The sequence below is a fragment of the Berghia stephanieae genome, chromosome 8 (genome assembly GCF_034508935.2).
Source record: "Berghia stephanieae isolate SIO BIC M18660-M18661 chromosome 8, UCSD_Bste_1.3, whole genome shotgun sequence".
Taxonomy (NCBI): domain Eukaryota; kingdom Metazoa; phylum Mollusca; class Gastropoda; order Nudibranchia; family Aeolidiidae; genus Berghia; species Berghia stephanieae.
Genome location: NC_088367.1, coordinates 502,769 through 522,949, shown reverse-complemented (window position 1 = coordinate 522,949; position 20,181 = coordinate 502,769). Strand labels below are relative to the sequence as shown.

The window sequence follows — 20,181 nt, the reverse complement described above, 5'->3', positions numbered from 1 at the left end:
CTGTGTGTGTGTGTTGTGTATGTGTATGTGTGAGCGCTCACCTCCTCCATCCCCTCACTCCCCCCTCCCCTTTTCGTATGATTCACATGTAAACGAGAAAAAAAAAAGAAACATAAAACAGCCGTATAAATCACCCAAAACCCAACAACAACAACAACAACAAAAATAAAATACTAAGGGATTCTCTCCTCGACTCAAACTACGACTAATAAAGTTTCAATTTTCGGGGCTGTCTTTTCCCCGACCAGACCGACCCCCGCTCCCTGTCGTATTTAACCCCTTGCGGGGGGTAATCGTGTTTACTCCACATGGGACAGCACGGATTCCCGTTATGTAAACTTGAGAAAAAGCAGCCTGTGATCAGCGATGTGATTAAAGGGAATCCAAAATTGGGAAGGAAATTTAAATTTTTAAGGCGCTTGCGACAATTTAGGTTACTTCAACACCAGTGAAAAGGAAGATAATGAGATAGATAAATAAATTTTAAAACCCTTTAAAAAATTTAAAAGGGCACAAGAGAAAAAGGAAGACAACGAAAAATTTAATTGGTTAAACGCATGGAACAGATGTAGATTCGAAAAAAGCAAAAAAAAAAAAACTTACCACTCATCCAGACACAAGCACAGGTCCCCACTAAGAGGAATATACTCAAATGTTTACAAAGCATTATAAAACACGCAAAACAAAACAACAACAAAAGTATCAGTACATAACAGACAGATGATTTAAAAGGGGGGGGGGGGGGGGGGATACAATCTCCCAAAACTATAGCTATACATTTGACTGTTTCGCTCTATGTCAATGACTCCGGCTTGGGCTTGGACACAACCGAGTAATCTCATTCCAAGAAAAAGACAGGAAGCAACTGAGAAAGACAGAGATATAGGAATAACATGACACGGTAAGTGACCTGCCTGCCCACTGTGTGGGGTCAGAAACCCCGCCCAGATGAAAGGAAGTCACATCGCTTTTACGTTTACGGCTGGCTTGGTGAAAACGGTTAAGTATGCATTGTAACTTGGTTAGAAGTAAAAAAGAAAAAGAAAAGAAAAGAAAAAAGAAAAACAAGCACTTAGCTAAGTGATTATTAAATATACCCTAGGTAATGTATTTAGTTGTAAACAAATTAAACGTATGTAGCCTATGATAATATAACATGTTGATGTACTGTGACATCTTGCTTTATATGACGAAATATATACATGAAAAAGTAAGTACAGTAATTAGGTGATTGAATAAGTGAAGGAGTTAAGTGAGTATATATATATATATATATATATATATATATATATATATATATATATATATATATATATATATATATATATATATATATATATATATATATATATATATATAGAGAGAGAGAGAGAGAGAGAGAGAGAGAGAGAGAGAGAGAGAGAGAGAGAAAGAGATACAATTCAATTTCAATGACAGGAATAATCAATTTGAAAGAAAGTATGTGTGTGCCCGTCTTTAAGGGTTAAGGTAAGAGACTACGGCGGCAGCAAGCAGTAGTAATCTAGTAATGGCTCAGGGCTGTCAAAACTGTTGGCATGATGCCCGGAGATATTGCCTGCCAGCCCACCTGGACTACCTCCTTCATCCATTCATCCATCCTTCCGTCTATCCATCCATCCATCCATCCGTCCATCCATCCATCCATTTATCCATCCGTCCGTCCATCCATCCATTTATCCATCTGTCCAAACATTCATCAATCTATACATCCATCCATCTATCCACCCATCCATTCACTCATCCATCCATCCACTAATTCATTTATCCATTCACTCATCCATCCATCTATCCTTTCACTCATCCGCCCATCCACAATACACGTAATGAACTAAAAGATGTACAGCCAGCACATGTGGAGCGTATGTGCTGCTGTTGCCATGATATGATATATGATGATGATGATGATGATGATGATGATGATGATGATGATGATGATGATGATGATGATGATGATGATGATGATGATGATGATGATGATGATGATAATAATAATAATAATAATAATAATAATAATAATAATAATAATAATAATAATATTAATAATAATTACACTAATAATAATAAAAATATATCATCATCGTCATTATCATTATAATATCATCATTATTATAAAATGATATAAACAATTATTCCAATGCCTTGCTCGCCGGCTGCTATGGGCGATGTCAACATCTGCCGGAAATGTTATGTTACTTAATGACTTGAAAACAACGGATCCGCACTCACCAACAATCTGGATAATTGAACAGCCGTTCAAATTTTTTAATATATTTTTTTTTCTCATGTAGAAGGAACGGAATTGACGTCTCTCAGCTCTTTGTTATTGTTTATAGCCAGCCATTTTTATGAGTAGTCTTCATAATTGTATAATCAGACTATAAACGTCCAAGGTTACAAATAGTTTTGTGTGTTGATGTTATATCCGGCTGGCGGATGTTTTGATTTTATTTTTTTAACCCCAGCACAGCATTAATACGGACATGCTTTGGGGTTCCTGGTTTTGTTTACCCGTTCCAATTTCATCACAGCGGTCTACACGATTTAAGACTCATAACGCTACATACGATTTTAACTGGAAATAGGATAATTCCCAGTTCCTCATTTCAGGAAAAAAATACAGATTTGTTTGTTTTGTTTTCTTTGTTTGTTCGGGGTTTTCTTTTTTTTTTCTTTGGGGGGGGGGGGGGGGGGTTGGTTGGATTTTTTTAAAAATGCATTCTGCTCCTAAAATGTAAATAGAAGGGGAAGTCGTCCAAATGTCAGTTATAAAATCATATTGTGTTACGATTCATACACATGAGAGTACTTGTGACACGGCGCCTTACATGTGTCATGTTCGTTCTACTCTACACGTGAGTGTGTGTTAGCTGGGGGACCCCTTACAAAGCGCTTTGAGCAAATTTAATTTAGTATATAGACTACTGCTCTAAATAAAAGCCCATGATATTTTTCAAAGGTCATATTAACCAAAGAAACTTGGCGAAGGACCATGGAAAAAGAAATAAAGGAAGCAGGCCAGTCCTGGAATACAGACACCATAAAAGCAGCCAGCCGCAAAGAATGGAGATGTCTGGTGGATGTCCTATGAGCCTCAAGGCCCGAAGAGGATTAAGTAAGTATATTAATCCAGAAAAGGGAAGATTGTGGACGCCAATAAATATATATATATATATATATATATATATATATATATATATATATATATATATATATATATCAATTACCATTTTGAGACGATTGATCACAGAATAGCATGCATGGTGAAGTAAAATCGAGTCTGGCTTGTAAAGGGTTTGAATTCGTGACAAGCCGGAGTCAGGGACAGGGTGCAAGACTTAGAGACAAGGGCAAAAATGGACGGTAACCGGTTTCAATAGTAAGTATAGCGTATACTCATAAGTAGTAGTAGTAGTATAGTAGTAGTAGTAGTAGTAGTAGTAGTAGTAGTAGTAGTAGTAGTAGTAGTAGTAGTAGTAGTGGTGGTGGTTGTAGTAGTAGTAGTAGTAGTATAGTAGTAGTAGTAGTAGTAGTAGTAGTAGTAGTAGTGAGTGGTAGTAGTAGTAGTAGTAGTAGTAGTAGTAGTAGTGGTTGTGGTTGTAGTAGTAGTAGTAGTAGTAGTAGCAGTGGTGGTAGTGGTAGTAGTAGTAGTAGTAGTAGTAGTAGTAGTAATAGTAGTAGTAGTAGTAATAATAGTAATAATAGTAGTAGTAGTAATAGTAGTAATACTAGTAATAGTAGTAGTAGTGGCACAAGTCTATGAAAACAACATGTACCTACTACCTGTTCAACATCAGTTTACAATGACAATGTCAAAGATCCATTACAAAATACAATCTAGGAAAACAGTAAAACGACAGAGGCAACGACATTACACGTTAATAAAAAGAAATGTATTTAGTATTTATTTAGATATCATTAAACACATATGTATATCTCGTCTATACACCTAATAAGTAAGTATACGTTGATTGAACCCAGGTGGACATAATTCATGAAATAAATAATGGAATAAATATACGAAACATATACAAATGGCTATTATTATTATTATTATTATTATTATTATTATTATTATTATTATTATTATTATTATTATTATTATTATTATTATTATTATTATTATTATTATTATTATTATTATCATTATTATCATTATTATATGAAGTCAAAAGTGTTTTGTATTCTGACTGTAAACGGTGGATAACATTTTGTAGATTCGGCACATGACACGCTGGGCGTTTTCCTTTTCTTTTACGTATTCATTATTATTTGTTATCTATTTAATATCTCCAGTCCCATAATAATATTGTCAATCATGATATGGTTGCCATATTGCAGGCCTGCTTCATATAGGGACGTTGGCATCAGGCTGACACGTGCCAAATGCCCATCAACAACAGAAAGAAGAGAAAAAGAAAAAGAAAAGAAAAGAAAAAAAATAAAGGAAAAAGGAAAAAGGAAAAACAGAAAACGATAAAAATAAATAAACAAAATAGAGTCAATCGGATAATTCAAGCTAGAGATAGATAGATAGATAGATAGATAGATAGATAGATAGATAGATAGATAGATAGATAGATAGATAGATAGACAGATAGACAGACAGACAGACAGATAGATAGATAGAAGATAGAGGGGTGTGCACATATATTAACAACAAATGGTGCCACCCCAATAACTGTCAGATAAAGAAAATGTATTGTGACGATTATATTGAATTTATTACTGTTTCGTCACGACCATATTACCTACCCCGGGAATATACTCATGTCATCATCGTCAACGTCTACATTCCACCATCATCAGACAACACCACAGCGAAAAATATTTTGAGGAAAGAAATACAGGACATTCAAATTAAGTCACCCGATGCCGTATTGATGGTCACTGGCGATTTTAACCAATGTAACGATTTTACTCTCCCGGGACTTCATCAATACGTGGACTGCGAGACAAGGGACAAAAAAACATTAGATTTATTCCTGTGTAATATTAAAAATAGTTATAAATGTTTACCCCGTGCCCCATTAGGTTTATCTGACCACTGCATGCTCTTGCTACTCCCCACCTACCGCCCTGTTTTTAAACGTGTAAAACCAGTAAAGAAAAGTGTACAGAACTGGAACGGAAGTGTGTGTGAAGATTTGCGTGGTTGTTTTGAATGCACTGACTGGAATGTTTTTATCGAATCATGTGATAGTGTGGATGAGCTGAATGACTGTGTGAGTGAGTATTTAAAATTCTGTGAACAGCTAGTGTCTTGTAAAAAAGAAATAAAATTATCCTAACAACAAGCCTTGGATAACAAAAGATCTAAAACTTTTATTGAACCAAAAGAAAACTCTCTATACTAGTGGAAACAAAAAAGATCTGAAAACAAAACAAAAAGAGATAAAGAGGGTAATATCCAGTTGTAGAGACAAGTACAAAAATAAAATTGAAAAATGCTTTTCTTCTGGGGATATACGGGACACGTGGCGGGGGCTTAAAACTGCTGTGAACTATAATCCAACGCCCACGATTATATCAGAAGATATCGAAATTGAAACTCTAAATAAATTTTATTCACGTTTTGACACAGCAAACAAATTTGATATTGAAAATGAAAAACATAAATTAGACAGGGCTTTGGAAGATGAAATGACTATTGAGGTCAGTGAAGAAGAAACGAGATTCGTATTTTCGAAACTAAACGAGAGGAAGGCTGCTGGGCCGGATGGATTGAAAGGAAAACTATTAAAAGAATGTGCCCACCAGCTTTCCCCCATTTATACACATATTTTTAACTGGTCCCTCCAATGCGTTTCAATCCCTGAAATTTGGAAAACTTCGAAAATTATTCCTGTTCCAAAAAAAGAAAAACTTGAAACTATGAACGATCTCAGACCTGTTGCACTGACTTCAATAGTCATGAAATCTTTAGAAAAACTTGTTCTTGTTAAAATTAGGAATCAGTTTATGCCATTGAGTGATAGTCATCAATTTGCTTACAAACCAGGACGTGGCGTAGAGGATGCCATTTTGCTGTTTACAAACAACATCTACAGGCATCTAGATCACGCTAGAAGCTATTGCAGATTGCTTTTTGCAGATTTTTCTTCAGCGTTCAATACAATGCAACCTCAGTTGGTTGTTCAAAAATTGACTAGTCTGAATTTAAACAAGTATATAATTGCTTGGGTGCTCGAATTTCTTACGGAGAGAGCACAATATGTTCAATTAGGGCAAAACAAATCTTCCTGTATAACTACAAATACTGGCGCTCCTCAAGGTTGTGTATTGTCCCCTGTATTATTCACAATATACACGAATGACTGTAGAAGTCAAAACCTGAGTGTACCTTTAATAAAGTTTGCAGATGACACCGCTCTTCAAGGCCTCATAACAAATGGCAACGAAGTGGCTTATAGGCAAGAAATTGATAGATTTGTGTCTTGGTGTGATGCCCACCACCTAGAGCTTAACATAAGCAAGACAAAGGAGCTAGTGATTGACTTTAGGAGAGTGAAGGAACCGATAGAACCGTTAAAATTAAAGGACCAATTCGTCCAGCGAGTTCCTCACTACAAATACCTTGGTGTAACGATTGATGACAGGCTCAAGTGGGATGAACACTTGAAAATAATTAGGCATAAGATGTGCAGACGTACATATTTTTTATCGAAACTCTCTCAGTTTAGAATAGATAAAACCCTCTGCACATTATTTTATAGAGCAGTAATCGAAAGTGTTTTGTCATTTTGTATAACAGCTTGGGGAGGCAATTGCTTAGCAGTGGAAAGGAACAAAATAAATTCAAATATTAAAAAATCCATTAAACGCTATATAAATGATGTTGACGATGTAGATCTTTTATACGAGAAATTTTGTATAAATAAAATAACTAAAATATTAAATGACCAGTATCATCCACTAAGACCATCAATTATTATGTCAGAAAGAAGTGGTCGCCCTTTCTCTATTTCAACGAAAACAGAGAGACACCGAAAATCTTTTCTGCCGTCCAGTATTAGGCTTTATAACAACAAGCAATAATCATTTTATATAATTATTTCTCATTTTTACTTTTTTAAAATATAAATATTAATTTATTAATTTATTTGTTTTGCAATCTTTTCAATTTTCAATTTATAGTGACAGTTTTAACTATTTTACAGTGTTGAAATTATTCATATTATAAAGCGCAGCTCTGGTTATAGAGCTGTTCCTTTTTTATATATATACATCCTATTTCCATTGTATTTTTATCTTATGTGTAAATTATAACACGTCTGTACAAAAAATTTCCTTTTTGGGATGCAATAAAGTATTATTATTATTATTATTATTATTATTATTATTATTATTTTATTAGAGAGAGAGAAGAAAGAGAGAGAGAGAGAGAGAGAGAGAGAGAGAAAGAGAAAGAGAGAGAGAGAGAGAAAGAGAGAGAGAAAGAGAGAGAGAGAGAAAGAGAGAGAGAAAGAGAGAGAGAGAAAGAGAGAGAGAGAGAAGAGAGACGAGAGAGAGAGAGGAGAGAGAGAGGAGAGAGAGAGAAGAGAGAGAGAGAGAGAGAGAGAGAAGAAGACAGACAAGCGACCATTTGGCATACCTGGACGCCTCTGAGGAGCTATGATATTACAACTTACTTTAAGATGTTGCGCAACGCAAGAAAGACAAAAAAAAAAAAAAAAGAAAGAAAAAGGAAAACAAATCGCCGACACCCCCCCCCCCCCCCCCCCCCAAATATTTGTTAATCTTGTTATTTTCTGCTATAGATACTACAGTAAGTTACATCATCCCCTTTTCTCTCCTCTTTTCTTCTACAGTGCCGACACATACGTAATATTAATATAATACTACTAAGCCTTCACCATCTTCATAACAAGGAATTTGGGGCAATCTGGGGGCCGTCCTTTTCCACCTGGCCCCACATCAAACTGAGGTGAGGCTGTCAAGAAGGCTATGACCGGCCCTCACCATGACTGTAACACGGAGAGAGGGCAAGCAGACAATGAACACAGTACACACTGACGCACACTAACCAAAATATCATTTTTATTAATTTGGCCACAAAAAACCCAACCAAAAACAACTTTATATTTACATACATCATTAATTTCATTAATCAGTATTATTATTATTATTATTATTATTATTATTATTATTATTATTATTATTATTATTATTATTATTATTATTATTTTTATTATTATTATTATTATTATTATTATTATTATTATTATTATTATTATTATTATTATTATTATTATTATTATTATTATTATTATTATTATTATTATTATTATGTATTAAGATAGACCCACAAACTTGTCCAAAAGTCTTTAAAAAACGGACACTAATTCAAACAAATCTAAGTAAGCATAAAACCTTTTTGGCCAATTCAAAGATATTATTTATTGAAGTCAACCATTTCTGGCCATTTAAAAACAAACAAAAAAACAACAAAGTTGTTTGGTCAATGGACCGGCTGGCCGAGTAACTGGACACGCCGCTCAGCCGTGTAGTGGTAGGCAGGGTGCTCCATTTGACAGGTGTCACCGCCTTACCATGCCTGGTTTAACACCTCAGCGGAACGAAAAGAGGATAAACGGATTCTTTCTCTTCTTTCTTTTCTTTTCTGTCATTCCTTACTCAGAACTGCGTAGAGAGCCGAGACCTTTTTTGTTAAAAAAAAACAAACAAACTGATAGGAGATGCTAACTTCAAATAATTTTTAACGACCGCACCATTCTGTGGCATTTGTATTTTTTTTTTGTTCTCGCGCTTGTATGTATCATTAAAACTAAAATTATGACAGCTAATAAGTGTCATTATTATTATTATTATTATTATTATTATTATTATTATTATTATTATTATTATTATTATTATTATTATTATTATTATTATTAGAACGTGTGCAAACTAAAAATATAATTTGGTTTGAAGTGATTTCTTGTCTCTACCATTATCAAAAGCCTGATCAACTATCGTCTACCTAGATACTGACTATATGGAGATGTTTACCAGACATTTATCTGTCTGTTGTACCATTGAAAATCCCGCGTCAAAGAACGCTCGTAGCCTGTAAGGTTTAAACTTGCCTATAGATAGTTCGAAGATGACGTCACTCGGGTCTTTGTTATTGTTTTTTGCCATCCGCGTTTAAAAGTAATGCTCACTGAACTGTATTAACCTGACTATAAACTGACAATAACAAAGACCCGAGTGACGTCAACTCCATACTATCTATAGAATTTAGTGAGTACTAATCATAAAAATGGCAGTCTAAAAACAACGAAAAAGGCCTAACTGAGTGACGTGAACTTCGTTCCTTCTATAACTTTCAATCAAGCATAGATTCGTTTGGTAATGATCCGAGTTCACACCCAATATTCATAATATAACCCCATAGACAGTCTACCCTGCCCAGCTGACACAGGCATCAAGTAGCCAGAAACGAAGTGAAACCTAATAAAATGTCAATAGCTGACACACGCACGGTGGCAAGGCCGACAAAAAAAAAAAGTCAAGTCCCACCCCCCCCCCCCCCCCCCCCCCCCCCCCCCCCCAACGCCGGCTTATACATACTAATATGCAGGAGTTATGAGCCAATAAAAAAATTGACATCCTGTGAGACCCTCTCTCTCTCTCTCACACACACACACACACACACACACACACCTCTTATCCTCTTTCTCTCTCTCTCTCTCTCTCTCTCTCTTCACACACACACACACACATAACAAACTCCTCTTATTCTCTCTCTCTCTCTCTCTCTCTCTCTCTCTCTCTTTTCTCTCTCTCTTAACACACCTCTCTCTCTCTCTCTCTTAACACACACTCTCTCTCTCTCTCTCTCTCTCTCTCTCTCTCTCTCTCTCTCTCTCTCTCTCTCTCTTCTCCTCCCTCTCTCATTAATAGTTTCCTTGCCCGCCCCATGACAAGGTTAACAAGAAGGTCGAACACCACTCTCTCTCTCTCTCTCTCACACACACACCTCTTATCCTCTTTCTCTCTCTCTCACACACACACACACACACACACACATAACAAACTCCTCTTATTCTCTCTCTCTCTCTCTCTCTCTCTCTCTCTCTCTCTCTCTCTTAACACACCCTCTCTCTCTCTCTCTCTCTCTTAACACACCCTCTCTCTCTCTCTCTCTCACACACACAACCTCTTATCCTCTTTCTCTCTCTCTCTCACACACACACACACACACACACACACACACACATAACAAACTCCTCTTATTCTCTCTCTCTCTCTCTCTCTCTTAACACACCCTCTCTCTCTCTCTCTCTCTCTCTCTCTCTCTCTTAACACACCTCTCTCTCTCTCTCTCTCTCTCTCTCTCTCTCTCTCTCTCTCTCTCTTTTCCTCCCTCTCTCATTAATAGTTTCCTTGCCCGCCCCATGACAAGGTTAACAAGAAGGTCGAACACCACTAGCCTTGGCAGCTCATATGCAGGTAATTAAAATGTCAGGCAGAGGAGCAGAGGGGGCCGGCCCGCAAAAGATTAGCAGTAGCAGCAGATGAAAATACACACAAGATTGTCACCCCGAGATAAGCGGCCGTGGTGGCAGCGACTGCCTGCCTAAAACTGATAATGTAAACGAAAGGGAATGCCGACATGTGTGCGTGTTATGAAGATAGATCTAGTAAAGTTACGATCATTGCACTTGAACCAATAGGATTCAATAGTCTGATGTCACGTCCGCCCAGCAACCAGCAACTTGGTTCTAAACAAAGAAAATCGGTACTTTTTATTCTTCGTGCTGATTAGAACTTTTTCACATGTCATGTGATCAGAATATCTAAAAGTCATAACATGATCAGATTTATAATGTTTTTCTCCTTTGGATGCACTTTTATGCTCGTCGGAGAAGTATTTCATAAGGGGCGTCCGCCATTGTTCCGATAGTTTAGATCCGGTTACTAAGTTACTATGCGTCATTACAAGGGAAGTGACGTCACGACTATTGAAGCCTATTGCTCTCTAGATTGCTATGACTTGAATTAAAGACACACATTAGCAGCTCGGATAACCGAACGCAGATAGATACAGATAGAAGTTGACGTCACTCTGGTCTTGAGGATTGTTTTTTTTTTTTTTGCCATCCACATTTATGAGTCAGTGATGATACTCACAAAAAGTCAAAAAGGAGGAAAAGTCTCGGAAAAACGGAAAACTCACCTAGAATATTCTTGCACCACAGGAAAGTAGGCAGGATGACTTCTTTTGAGTACAATTTTAAAACGCCCGGAGTCCAGTAAAAGGAGGAAATTTTTATATATATATATATATTTTTTTTAAAAGGAGGTATTTTTTAAAGATTTATTATATTAAAAAAAGGAAAAGGAGGAAATATCCGCGGATCGAGGATCTGAGGAGGAAAACCGAGGAAAGGAAAGAAAACCGCGGATTAATACTCACCTAACTGTATTATCCAGACTATAACATGTTAACAGCTCATGGTTACACAAGAGTTTTGTGTGTTGGTCCGTTATACTTCCGGATGGCAATGTTGTGAGCTTCTTAGCCAAGCGCATACTATCTATAGGCGTGTTTTAACATTGTTGTAATGGAAGTATTTTGCGTTGTTTTTAACGCAAAATAACAATGAGCTCATTAAAAATGTTGGGTTATCTGACCTGGAAATAAGTGCACGTTGCACTTGAACCAACCATCTCATTATGTCGTGGTGATCCAATTTACCGCCAATCTCTGAAAAACTCGTATTTAAAAATTTGGCCAGAAAACTCTTCCTTCAAATAGCGATCGAATTAAATGAACCTTATTTTGGCTAAAACAATCAAACCTGGGACTGTGAAGTAAATACGAATGTTTATACATTACGGCAGTTAATTGGTTAAATTCAAAATAAAAACTATGAAAATTTGATCAAGTCGACGTGTACGTATATGCAGGTCTGACATCCGAACCCACTTATGGGCCTAGTTTATCATTGTTGTAATGGAACATTTTGCGCCATATTATTGAGATTTCCATTACAACAATGAGCCCAAACGCCAATAATGAATGGTTTTTATCAAAATGACATGCCTTCCTAACGCCATAATTGATTTATTAAAACTCAAGCCTAAGAGCATGCTAAACTTAATTTTGTTCTACAAAATAACGTTAAGTTCTTTTAAACTACAAAGATTTTTCTTCAAATTTTGTGAGTAAGAAAAATGTTCACTGTAAGGTAACGATTGTGACGATTTTCCTGTAGTTAGTGGGGAGAGGGTTAAACCTTATGAAGAAGGAGTAAACACTTGAACGTTACAGTACTTAATACCCCCCCCCCCCCCATCCGTAAATCCTTTTAAAAATATGAAAATTTGCATACAGATACGAGGTTTGAGCGACGGAGTTCGCACATCGATTAGTAAGGAGAGAAATTAAAATCGAATTCTTATTTTAAGATCTAAGATTTCGTAATTCCTACTTTCGACGTGCACATATTTGCAGGTCTGATAACACAATTCCTTATGGGCTCATTGTTGTAATGGAAATCTAAAAAAAAAATATATTAAAAAATGACGCAAAACATTGTCCATTAAAACAAATTGTAAAACTAGGCCCATAAGGTGTCCGGATGTCAGACCTGCATTTCTGTATACGTTGCCTAATTTCAATCTTGTGAATTGTTTTTCAGACGCCCTCCTTGTCGCTTTTACGCAACATTTTAGAGTACATTTAATTAGTTTAATTTCGGGTAAATTAGGCTAAACACTTGAAAAGTATAATCCGAGACACCACAAAACACAAGCAGCAATATCATATAATATGATATTGACGTGCACGTATTTGCAGGGCTGATAACCAGACGCAATTATTATGGGCTCGTTTTAACATTGCAGTACTGGAGGATATTTTTCGTTGGTTTGTGAGTGTATTTCCATGCCATAACAACAATGTAACCATGACACTTTGGGCCATTAGAGCTGCAAAGAAGTTTAAAAAATACCACACCACCACCACCAACAACAACAACAACAACACCAACACCAACACCAACACCAACACCAACAACAACAACAACAATAATAATAATAATATAATAATAATAATAATAATAATAATAATAATAATAATAATAATAAATAATAATAATATAATCATCATAATAACAACAACAACAACAACAACAACAACAACAATAATAATAATAATAATAATAATAACAATAATAATAATAATAATAATAATAATAATAATAATAATAATAATAATAATAATAATAATAATAATAAATAATCATATAATAACAACAACAACAAAGCCGCGTGTCTGAACAAGAAGAGAAGGAAAAAAATCGCCCGTGTGTTGAAAGAACGTCCGTATGACACCCATTGTTTTCATTCTGGGTGCAAACAATCGACAAGGCATACTCGGTAATGCTGACACCTCAATGCTTGAATGGGAACTTCATTGAAATCTCAAATAAACCCAGTCACTTCGTCCCATAATAACAATGAACAACAAAAAAGCAAAACTTTCAACACCAAAAAAATTGTATTATTATGTTTAAAAAATTAAAATCTCTATTCTTTTCTTCTTCTTCTTTTTCATTTATTCAAAAACAACATTACTGTTTTCATTCTCGTCTTTTTAAACGTTTTCATTATGTGTAATTTCACCTATTATCAATTGAGCCATTTCTTTCATTTCGCTTCTTTTTTTAAAAAAATAAAATTAAAAAGCAAAGAAAGAATAAAAGGAAGAAAAAAAGTGTCGGCGACTTGTAGGCTAATGGTATGATCAAATGCTGTAGATCATGTTATAACGATTAAACTATTCATCTATTTCATGCCCAATTAATTTACTTTCCCTCCCCTCTCTCTCTCTCTCTCTCTCTCTCTCTCTCTCTCTCTCTCTCTCTCTCTCTCTCTCTCTCTCTCACACACACACACACACCCCTCCCCCATGCGTTATGGAGAGAAAAAGACGGCATATGAAACAATAATACTCCTACCCTGGTCATTGCTTACTTTACACTTACACACTGTAGTCCGTTTTCTTAGCGGCAAGTTCCGTGCGTTTTGTGCACTTTTTGTAACCAGCAAACTAAGTATACAAATTGGTGCAGAAAATTATGAAGATTCGAAAAATAGGTGGCTCCAAATACAATTTTTATTGAAAAGACCTTAAAATTCGTCGTAAAGTCTAGTGAAAACGCGCACTTTGTGACGTTTTGGCGCTCGATGACAAAAGTATAAAAAACAAACATTCTCACCCATTAAGAACATCTTGATTTGTTTTTGATCGTGGACATATGTTTGTTTTAATGTTTTCCATTATTATTTACCAAAAATCTAGCTTTTAATTATTTTAAAACTTGTCTTCTGACCGCGGAAAAAAACCCAATAAAAATTGTCCTTTTTTTTTGCCCATGCAACAAAACTATGAGTCATTAGGACGACCTATCCTTTACTAAGTATGTACTAGGATGTCTTAGCGCCTGTAAACGAAAAAAACAACAACAAGAGACTAAAAAAAATATTTAAAGCAGTTAAAGAGGTTTCTTTCAACCATTGTGTACAGTACAATAATGCTAAATCGAAATGCGGTTTTGTCATCTGTCACCGCCTCTCCCTTCGAGATAACGACAGCTCCATCTACCGACAATGGCATCATGTGTTGTCTAAAAAATAACTGAGAGAATGAGTTTTGTCTTTTGAACGATGTCAACAAACTACAATTTTATTTTGTGCAATCGATATTCATTGAAAAGGTAAGGAACAATCTTTTTCATTTATTATAAATGTCTTATATCATCGTGATGTTATTTTACTTTATGCGCGTGCTAGTGCGATAAGTATCGCGCAATGTATGACAAAAGAATTGAGTTGTGAAAAAAAAGAATTGGGTCAGATCAAAGCTGAGTCACAGTCATATCATTCTACACACACAATAAGCCTCCAGGATGCAAAAGATAGAGTAAGATTATGGCCCATGCTTGGATCTGAACATATTTTTCTATCTTAGTATAATATAAGTTACATGTGCTATGTCAGTACTAAATTTAGACCCTTTTAGATTCGATTAGATATAGATTAGCCTGTCAATGATTGATGATAGAATAACGGTGTTTATCATTACTGCTGACCGAGAAAGAAAAAAACATAACTAATTTATTATTAACTCAGTTGATCAAAAAAAGAACATATAACTAATTTATTATTAACTCAGTTGATCAAAAAAAGAACATCTCCACACACAATTCTACCAATACACGCTAATATTCACACACATTGTTTTACCTTTTGCATGTTCAGGTTTGGTTTTTTAAAACAGTGTATTGACTTGTTTGTTATATTTCTACTTGCCAGCCTCACAGTCCTTTGTTTCCTTAAAATTAATAAGCATCATGCCTGGGGACCTCGTCAAATTGGAATGCTAGTTTGATTTGTTGAATGGTCAAGATTGCAAGGACTAAAGTTCCATTCTAACAGGTATTTGGAAGTATGTGTTCGTTGTGTGTGTTGTTGTTTTATTGTTGTTTTGCAGAGAATCTTACCACTGAGATATCCAAGCCCCGTCAACTAATATGTGTTTAACCTTTCTCACGCAAACACACACTCACACGCATACACACACACACACACACACACTCGCACGCACACAAACTTGTTCATTCTGTCAGCTCTCAACCTACCCTATATCGCCTTAAGATGGTAACATTTTCTGTAACTTGATAAACTACGTAATTCACACTTTTGTAGGAAATAATTTTAAATATTGTCTCTTGAGTATGTCATGGGGTTTTGATTTATTTTTCTTTCCTTCCTAGAATGCTCTAATATGGCAGGAGGAAAGAAGCGGCAGACATCCATTGTCGACTGTAAAAATCTGAACAAAGTTCCAAGACTCGATCAAGCTCCCCTGAAATTGACTGGTCGAAGTGCCTGTTTTGTCAAGAAACCATTGAAAATTCTCCTCTCACAAACCCTAAAAAAGCAACCATGTTAAATTGTATTGAAGACACTCATGTTGCCATTTTTGAGGATATCAAACTTTTTCATGACTCAGGTAGATTGCCAATAGCATTGAAATTCAATATTAACCAACCTGTGAAATGTCTTGCTAATTTTTTGAGAGACAATGATGGACTTTACCATAAGAATTGCAGACACAGGTTTCATAAATCAAAACTCAAAAGGCTTGCAAAGAAGATAAATCAATGTAATAGTGAAGCAGTTGCAAGTCCTGATACAAGAGGCACATTAAACACATCACATATAAGCAAACACTGCTGGGTTGTGAAGGGGAATTGACTGAGGTCCGGACTCCTGCTCTTTCACAAAAAGTCTACGAGGAAGCTGTCCTTCTTTCAGATACAAGTATTCTTAGAGTATTTGCGGAGGGTGATCTTATTGTGGTGGAAGCAAAGTATCATAAGCCTTGCCTTATACTGTTCCACAGAAGAGCAGACGATTTTAGATGTAAAAATACTTCAGACAACAAATACAAAACGCACATTGCAGAATGCAAACAGGATATTGTCAATTTTATTGATCAACAACAAGCTCGCACAGACACGAATGTTGTGTTTAAGCTGAATGATCTCTACAATTTACTTTTGTCAAAATTAAATGCCATAAATTTGTCGGATGTATATGTACATAAAACTAGATTCAAAGAAAATTTACTATCGATAGTTCCTTCTTTAATGGAATACAGGGATGGGCGGGAAGTCTTGCTTACTTTCAAAGAGGGGAATTTTATTTCACAAGCAGCTATTGCCGATTTAGATTCAAATGATGATCTTGCAATACAAAAAGCAGTTGATATTATAAGAGCAGAAATAAGAAATCATACATTCATATCGCCCCTCAATATAGATCATGATAGCATTGTCAATAGTGTACCACACAAATTAGTGAAAATTGTGAATGGCATTTGAAGTGGTCAGTGTTCGCTAAGTTTTGGTCATCAGAATCGACATACCATGACAATTTCACAGCTTATCATGTTGAACCACAACAACAAAAGCCCGCAAAATTCAGGTAGCACTAGAAAACAGTTGTCCAAGGAAACCCCAATCCCCGTTTATTTAAGAGTCATGGTTTTTGCCAAAACCAGAAAGAAAGGTCTTATTGATAAACTGTCTGCTCTGGGTTTATCAATTTCCTATGCTAGGGTAAAAGATATTACAGCTGAAACTAGTAAAGGAATTTGCCAGTTCTATAAAGAGACAAGTATTTCAACATCATCCAGAGATTTGTCTGTTTGTTGTTTGACAGAGCAACCAACTTATCTGCTGTCAATGAATGCCGGCGTGAACTTTTTACAAAAAAGTCACGCCTTCCAGACAATATGCCACCAACTCGTGAAGCTCTCAAACAGCATTTAAATCGAGCAGTTTACCAAGCTGGTTATGTATGGAAACGCTCTCTTGCTAAAGACCCTAGTCTTCCTTCCAAATCAGATTTTGGTTGGAAAGAAGATGGGATGCCAAAGTGGTCCACTTTGACTGACCTTACACATGCCCCACAAAATCTGATTAAATGTAACTGTTCATCAAAGGGATGCTCCAAAAGATGCAATTGTGTTAAGGCATCTCTTCCATGTACTCTGTTATGTGCCTGCAATGGTCAATGTTCTAGAGACAATGATTGACTTTAAACACGTTTTTCAATTGTATGTTTTCAACAAACTATGTAATTAAAAAGGGATGTAAATCTATAATAATGCTGCTGTTAAATATGTACACAGAAAAAAAATGTTTCATTGAATAAATATGTATTGTACAATATATATAAATTTAAACTTGTTATTTCCTATATGATAGAAATACATTGTACTCTTATGTTTGAGAGTGATTGTACGTGTGTGTCGGAAGGAGAAAGGGTACTTTCTTTGGCAGTTGAATTGTCTATTATTGTTTTTTTTTTAATCAAATTAATATTGCTTGATTTTAGAGGATGTGAAGATTAAAAAATGTTTTTGAAATGCATGGCATTTCAAATATATGTCATATTCTAAACCATTTAAACAGTTTCCAGGAAGGAGATATATATTTCTTTAAATTTACTAAAAAAATCCCAATTGAATTTCGTATTTTCTTATATATTTCAATAAAATTCAAATGGAAAAATATTTTCTGAGTCTAAAGTACGCAAGGGAATACCAAAATAACCACATCATTATAAAATATTTATAAAACCGTAATTTTTTGAGAAAAAAAAATAAAATGTTGAAAAAATGTATTTTGTCACCTTTAAAGGGCAATAACTCTTGGTTCCAGCTCCATTTCAACTTGGAGCCACCTATTTTCGAAATCCTCATAAAATTCTGCACTTTGTGTGAAAATTTCATGCTGGTTACACGATTTGCACAATTTTTCCATTAAGGGAACGGACTACTGTAAAGAATCTAAAACAACATATGTCGGTTGTGCTCTCGTTCATCCTTGGTCTGTCGAGTAATTCTTAGTTTACCTGTCCTCATTTGACTCATCTATGCCCTTAGCGAGTTACTGGCTTACGTACAAGAGAACATATGAAGAACGTGAGAAGAAAAAGAAGAAGCAGAAACAGAAGAAGAAGAAGAAGAAGAAGAAGAAGAAGAAGAAGAAGAAGATAATTAAAATTATTCAAATTGAGGCCATCAGTAGTACTTGTCATAAATAATAAATTAAAAAAACATTTAAAAAAAAAAAAAAAAAAAAAAAAAAAATAACACAAAGCGAACCACAAAAACAAAACAAACAAAGAGAGCATCAACAACGAACCCGAATTTTACTGATAAAACCTAAATCGTCGTTAATTTCACGTAGTATCGTAAGTAACAAGTTTCACTTTACATACTTCATATGAACAAACAAACAAACAAACAAAAAAAAATCTCGATACAGTGCATGGTAATGACGGATTGTACGGACTATCGTATGGGCTAAAATATTGATTTATCCCAAAACCACGAGTTATTCTCAGCTGTTTCATACAATATATTATAACATACAATATATTTTATAAATCATTAAAGTGACCAAATGTCACTTACGTCAATGTGCAATCAACGACACAATGTGTACGATTGCCACAAGCAGCTATCAGAGCTATCAAAACAAATGTGTCTGTAACACCGTACATTGTAGTTGGAGGTGCCCTTCTACCATAGTACGCAGAATGGAATATGTGTGCCTGTTTGCGTGTGTGTGTCCACTAATCACTTATCTTTAACTGTCACACACTGAAAAATGCTTTGAAAGCATAATATTATGGTCTTCTCTTTGTCTGAGTCTTAGAGTATAACAATTCAAACGGAAAGGAGAATAAATCGAAATACTGTTTGCTTTTTAAAAAAATAAATTTTCTAAAAAAAAAACAAAAACAACAACAACAAACAGAAAAGAAAAAGAGGGGGAGGGGGGGGGGGGGGGGTGTGTGTGTCGGTAGCCTATTATTTGGTCAGCAGACTATGCTTGAAAATCAATGTAAATCAATTTAGTCAATCTGAGAAAGTCATTCTTGAGAAATGCACTATGACACAATCACCTTGTCCATTAAATTGTCAGAGTTTTTATAACCTTCGCAAATTTTTTGGTCATTTCAGTACTTGTTTTTAAAAAAAATGGGCACGGTGGGTGGATAGTCAGAGAGTCAGACTATATTTTAGACACCTCAATGATATGGAAAAGAAGTGGTTCCAATGGAAGGGGGGGAGGGGGGGGAGACCACAGGAATCATGCCCACCCCCCTCCCCTCTTCCGAGGCCAGTACAAGACCGCTGCAAAATGAGACCCCCTTAAACAGCAGCAGTAACAACAACAATAATAATAATAATAATAATAATAATAATAATAATAATAATAATAATAATAATAATAATAATAATAATAATAATAATAATAATAATAATAATAATACAATAATAAATAAACAAAAAGCAATTATCATCAACAGAGAGATGATTTACAATTTACATGGGGGAAAAAATCAACCTTTCAGAAAAATATAAATCCTTTATCTGGCTAATTCCTTCACAGCAAAGGATCCAAGCATGGATTTATTCCAAAACATCACAACACTCAATGGCAAGGACCACAAATGCTATAGACAAGGAAAAGGGAGATTCTCTAGCCCAAAAAGAATTCAGTCAACCACATGAGACATTCATTAAATCTGCATACACTGCAGGTTCTGACTATAGATAGTTCG

At 35.3% G+C, this 20,181-nt stretch overlaps 2 protein-coding genes across 2 annotated transcripts in view; both read right to left on the bottom strand.

Annotated features, from left to right (window-relative positions):
* Positions 1–1,618, bottom strand: part of LOC144977904 (uncharacterized) — a 15,117-nt gene extending 13,499 nt beyond the window's left edge. Inside the window, exon 1 of the mRNA XM_078923318.1 lies at positions 1,589–1,618. Coding sequence (XP_078779444.1) covers positions 1,589–1,618 — 30 coding nt within the window. The remainder of the gene's footprint in view (positions 1–1,588) is intronic.
* Positions 1–20,181, bottom strand: part of LOC144977978 (low-density lipoprotein receptor-related protein 6-like) — a 218,783-nt gene that overhangs the window by 124,648 nt on the left and 73,954 nt on the right.